The sequence below is a fragment of the Microcebus murinus genome, chromosome 26 (assembly GCF_040939455.1).
Source record: "Microcebus murinus isolate Inina chromosome 26, M.murinus_Inina_mat1.0, whole genome shotgun sequence".
Taxonomy (NCBI): domain Eukaryota; kingdom Metazoa; phylum Chordata; class Mammalia; order Primates; family Cheirogaleidae; genus Microcebus; species Microcebus murinus.
This window is the reverse complement of record NC_134129.1, coordinates 883425-889081: the sequence shown is the minus strand read 5'-3', so window position 1 is coordinate 889081 and position 5657 is coordinate 883425. Positions and strand designations below refer to the sequence as shown.

Below are 5657 nucleotides of genomic sequence, written 5' to 3'. Positions count from 1 at the left end.
CACTAGTTTCCTACTGTTTTACCAGTTTACTAGAGTATTCACAAAGATGTTTATCATGTATTCTTTTAAATTTTCAAACTATGCTCCCAGCATCTGTGGCTGTCTTTTTTCTTGATCTGATTTCCAAAGTTTCATCTCTTGTATAGGTCTTTTTTTGGGGAAAAAACCTCTTATATTTATTTACTACATTTTTTCCTAGTAGAACAGAGATATATTTATTTCAGCAAAATTATAAAGTAAAAATAAAAAAAAATATTTGAGACTCATTGAGACACAATTTTGTAAGGAAGAATATTAACAGTTATCAGCATAAGTACAACAAATCATAAAGACCTGTGGGTCTTTTAATGGGAGAAAAGAACCAGAAGAAACACAAAAGTACTTTTAAAACACAGCGTCATTGCCACAACACATGAAAACATTCCCACAAAAATTAATAGTCTCCACTTGAACATTTCATTTTTCAGCCCTCTTTGAACTTGCATTCTGAAATCTTGATGTTCTACTGCAGCGGGAAGACCAGTCTCTATTCCGTGCACTGCAGCCAGGAATCAGCCCCTCACAGGCAATTAAAAGAAACACTTCCTGTTACATATACAGTACTTTAAGGCTAATATTTAATCTTAATTGGCAACAAGGTTAGTGCAAATAAACTTATATCTAGCAGCTTAGAAAAGTCCAGGTGGGAAGGCAGGCTGCTCTTAACCTTCTCCGCTTCCCCAGAGTGAAATCATTTTTCTCTTTTCATGAGTGCAAACATTGGCCATTCAATCTACTGAAAACTACTAGTGACAGCTCTGTTTGTCACACAGGGAGTCCCCGGAAAAATGGTTTCAGCCACTATGCAAAGGAGCCGCACAGTCTTACATTGGGAAAGTTCCCTTTAGGCTGACACAGAGCAGCAGGGCCGGAGTGCCAGTCACCTCTCCCCGGAGTGCAGTCAAGGTCACGACTGGACCTTGCCCAGCTGCCTCTCTGGTCAGCAAAAAGAACCAAGGGGCACTAGTCATGTCACCCATGAGCCACTAGAGGTGGAATGGAAAAAGAGAGACAGGGGACAGGGCTGAGGAATTGCTTAAATCAAATCCTACTCTCCAGTAATAATTGTATTTCAGTGATTTGAATGCCAAAAATAAAATAAAATAAAGCTATCTGGTTTCAAACCTGGTGCTTCCCACTCTTCTCAGCCAAGAGTCATTCTCCAACTGAACAGAAGCCAGAGAGCTACGAGCCATAGAAGATTTTTGTCTGTGCTTCATCAATTCCTCAAACTGCCTCTTTTTTTTGTTGGACACCCCTCCCCTCTCTGGCCCGGGGTTCTGTGCCAGAGCTGCGGCACCCAGGGAAGAGGAAGAATAGAAGAGCTCCTGGGTTCGGAGCACCTGGCCCTGCCACCAGCTCAAAGACTTGAGGTTTCAAAAAGCTTGGATGGGGCCAGGCATGGTGGGTCATGCCTGTCATCCTAGCTCTCTGGGAGGCCAAGGCTGGAGGATTGCTCAAGGTCAGGAGTTTGAGACCAACCTGAGCAAGAGGGAGACCCTGTCTCTACTAAAAATAGAAGCAAATTAGCTGGACAACTAAAAGTATGTATATTTAGAAAAAATTAGCCGGGCATGGTGGCGCATGCCTGTAGTCCCAGCTACTCGGGAGGCTGAGGCAGGAGGATCGCCTGAGCCCAGGAGTCTGAGGTTGCTGTGAGCTAGGCTGATGCCATGGCACTCACTCTAGCCTGGACAACAGAGTGAGACCCTGTCTCAAAAAAAAAAAAGCTTGAATGAGCCCCAAGGCGCACGATGTGCTGGCCTCAATCCAGGGGCAGACTCTAGGGAGGCCTTGCGCCTGCTCTGTACCAACCCCCAGCAGCGCGTCTACGCGCGACTGCTCGCGCTAGCCCGCGGCTGCGCTGGCTCCGCGGACAGAGGCCCCACCTCAGTCACTGTATTCTTCTCTCTCCCGCGCACTGGGGAACTTCTCATACTGGCCGGCCAATTTCCACCTGTCGTGCTGACTTTTGAGAAGTGCAGCAAAGGAAGTCTTCCGGGTGACATTTCTAGATACTTCCCGGCGCTCGGCCTTCCTGGTGGGGGGAGAGCTTTGCACTAAGGGGCGGACGGGGAACATGGGCTTGCCTCGGGGGGCTCCCAGGAGCTGCCATATCTCGGCGGAGGTGTCCCTGGTCAGATACTGCCATGGCCTTTTGCCACTGCCGTCCCGGACACTCACCCGAGAAGCCAGCCTTTGCACGAGCAATTTGATGACCGCCTGGTGGCCATGGATGGCTGCAAGGTGCAGTGGGGTGTACCCACAGCCGGACCTCGCGTTCACATCCAGAGCCACACCCGCCTTCCGGGCGCCCGAGACCAGGTCCTGAAGCGCCCGGACGTCGCCGTGTTTGGCGACCCAGTGCAAGGCAGTGTACCCCGTCAAGAAGTCTTTGTGCAAAACCAGCTGGGGGTCCTCCCAGAACAAAGTCAGCGCCTGGACCCAGGAGCCACTGGCAAGCTTCACAATCCACTGGTGCTCCCTGGCGTCCAGGGGGACCAGGGACGGCTTGTGCGCAGGCGGTCTGTGGGCGACCGAGGCCGCAGGCCCCTGCCCACCGGGGGCCCCAACGGCCTTAAGCGCTGCAGGCTTTGGTGTCAAAGCTGCATCCAACCTCGGACTGGGCCTCGTCCCTGCCTTGGAGGGTTTCCTGGATCGAGGCGGTCCCCGGCCCCTTTGCAGCAAGCCTTCATCAAGGCGCTCCTCGTCAGAGGAGGGCGCGTCGCCTCTCCCCGCCGGGGGGCTCCTCCGGAGGGTTCTCCTCCGCCTCGGGGCCGCCCGCGGCAGAGGCTCCGGGGCGCGGCTGGCGCAGCCACTCGCTTCTGGGGGGACCTGCCGGCAGGCGCGGCCACCCCCTCTGCTCCTGGGGCTCGGACAGGTCCAGCTGGGGCTCCGTTCCGCCAGGGGCGCAGCAAGGCCCCACGTGGGGTGCCCGAGCTTCCCGCCGCCTGCGGTTCCCAGGGCAGCCCGCGGCTCGTCAGGGCCCCCAGGCGACTCCTCGGGCCTGCGGCCGCCGCTCTCCTGGCCCACCAGGTCCTCCAGGTCTTGGAGGGACAGCTGGCAGCGAATGCTGCGGAAGACGGTCGGCGGAGCGCAGCCCGGCCGGGGCTCGGAGGGCTCCGCCGCAACGGGGAAGAGAGGATGGGAGGAAGGAGGCGGCGCTGGCGGCTCTGAACGTGGCCCCGTGGGCCGCTGGAGGAAGTTGTCCGGCAGCACAGTCCAGGCCCGGGTGAGGCACGGGTCTTGGGCCTCGGGCGTCTGCAGGTGCCTGGCCACCCACTCTCGCGTGCGCTGCTGCTGCTGCTGCTGCAGGGTGGGACAGTGTAGGGGTCCCGGGGGAGTCCTCATCTCCGGCCGGGGTCCAGGGGGTGCAGGGCGAGGCAGCGGAGCAGGCGGCGAAGGCCGGCTCCCGGCAGCCTCGATGGCGGCGGGAGGCGAGCGGGCTGAGTCTTCCCACCGCTGCCGGGTGGCCCCACTGTCCTTCTGGGCAGGCAGAGCCCGCGCCGGCTTCTCTCCGGCAGCGGCGGGGTCCGGGGGTGCGCCGAGAGCGCCCGGGAGCCCCTCCAAGCTGTTCTGCAGACACTCCCAGCAACAGCGGCCCTGCGTCTCCGCCGCCGCGCACTTGGCTCCGGCCTGGGCAGCTGCGGACACGAGCGCCCTCCGGCCGGGGCTGCCCCGCGGCCCGCCGCCCTCCCCGGCCGCCTCCCGGGTGCCGCCGGCCGGGAGTGCATTGCGAGCCGCGCCCGCCGCTCGGCCCGCCGCACCTGCCGGCGCCTCCTCCTGCCACGCCCGGCGCGCGCCTCGCGGGGGCCCGTCCGCCGCCAGAAGGTCCCTGTACCTGCGCCTGAGCACCACGCACTTGGTGCCGTCGGGGTCCTGGCGCACCGCGGCCACCGCGTTCACCAAGCCCTTGAAGAGCTCGCGGCGGCGCAGGCGCAGGCCGGGGGGCGCGTCCGGGTCGCGGAGGAAGCTCCCGAAGTGGCTCAGCAGGGCGGCGTTGGTTGCCCGGCCGCCTGCCTGGAGCAGGAAGTCCAGCAGCGCCTCCTGGCTCAGCTCTCGGGCCATCGCGGGCGCCGCCTGCGCCCGCCGGCCAGCGCCCACCTGCGCCCACCTGCGCCCGCCGCCCTCGCCGCGGGCCGAGACCCAGCCTGGCGGAACGGCGGCCCCAGCCCGCGCGGCGCGCCCGGAGCGCGAGTTGCCGGCAGGTCGGATTCCGTGTCACCTGCGCCGGACGACGCCGCCTGCCCGTGTCCCTCCGCCCTCCGAGTCGCCCCGCCCACCAGCCCAGGCGGGCCGGGCGCCAGAGCCGCTCTGCCTCGCGCGGCCGCCCTGCCCGGAGCCGCAAGGTGGGCGGGTGACCTCAGGGCGGGCGGGCAGGCAGGGGGTCCGCGGGCCGGGCGGGGGTCCGCGGGGCGGGCCAGGTGGGCGGGCGGGGGTCCGCGGGGCGGGCGGGCAGGCAGGGGGTCCGCGGGCCGGGCGGGGGTCCGCGGGGCGGGCCAGGTGGGCGGGCGGGGGTCCGCGGGGCGGGCGTCAGCGGGGCGGGCCAGGCGGGCGGGCGGGGGTCCGCGGGGCGGGCCAGGCGGGCGGGCGGGGGTCCGCGGGGCGGGTGGGCGAGCGGGGGTCCGCGGGGCGGGGGTCCGCGGGCCGGGCACCGCGGCTGCAGTGGACGGGGCGGGGTGCGGGTGAGCTCCGGGCCGCGCCGGAAGGGGCCCTTCTTTGCTCTCGCTGTGGGGCAGGGATTTCAGGTTCCGCAGGTAGTGTAGACTTTGCCTCCAAACCGGATCTTTCCTGATACGGAGCCTCCGGCAGGGCGGCTCCTGCAGAGCCAGCTCGGAGCGCCCAGTGCGGGCGAGACTGCGAGCCGCCGCGCGGCGCCCTCCAGTGCCGCCTCTCCTGGGGTGCTGGGCCGCCACTGCGGACCGGCGCGCCGCGGCTGGAGGACGAGGTTGTCTCCCAGGTAGGTGCCGGGTGCCTGGAGCTGCTTTGGTTTTGTTGACTCTGCAATCTGTGGGCCGCAGAGTGCGCGGCGCGCTCCGTGCTGGCGAGCCCTGCAGAGCGCCAGGTCTCCCGCGGTTCAGAGCCCAGCGTGCTGCGGGGCCTGGTTTGACCCTATGCTCTCCGTGCGGCTGCCTCAGTCCCTCCAGTCTGGTGACCATTTGTAGACTGGAGCTGTCCTTTTATTTTTTGAGACAGAGTCTCCCTCTGTTGCCCGGGCTAGAGTGCCATGGCGTCAGCCTTGCTCACAGCAACCTCAGACTCCTGGGCTCAAGCGATCCTCCTGCCTCAGCCTCCCAAGTGGCTGCGACTACAGGCATGCGCCACCATGCCCGGCTAATTTTTTCTATATATATCAGTTGGCTAATTAAGTTCTTTCTAACTTTTGTAGCGACGGGGTCTCGCTCTTGCTCAGGCTGGTTTCCGAACTCCTGACCTTGAGCGATCCTCCCGCCTCAGCCTCCCAGAGTGCTAGGGCCCTACAATTGTTAACATGTTTTAGCATGGACCAATCTTAGCGACTGTGCTACAGGACACATTAGCTGATCTTTATTTTAAGTCCCCAAGAGTACCCTGGTAGTTTTCAACGAATGCATTGGAATCCTTGGCTTTAAATTATC

The 5657-nt window shown here is 62.2% G+C and overlaps 1 protein-coding gene across 1 annotated transcript; it reads right to left on the bottom strand.

The window, feature by feature from the left end:
* Window positions 1–328: 328 nt before the first annotated feature.
* Window positions 329–4107, bottom strand: SOWAHB (sosondowah ankyrin repeat domain family member B). The gene has a single exon (XM_020284277.2). The coding sequence runs from the start codon at window positions 4105–4107 to the stop codon at window positions 1930–1932; it is 2178 nt and encodes a 725-aa protein (XP_020139866.2). The 3' UTR covers window positions 329–1929.
* Window positions 4108–5657: the final 1550 nt, after the last annotated feature.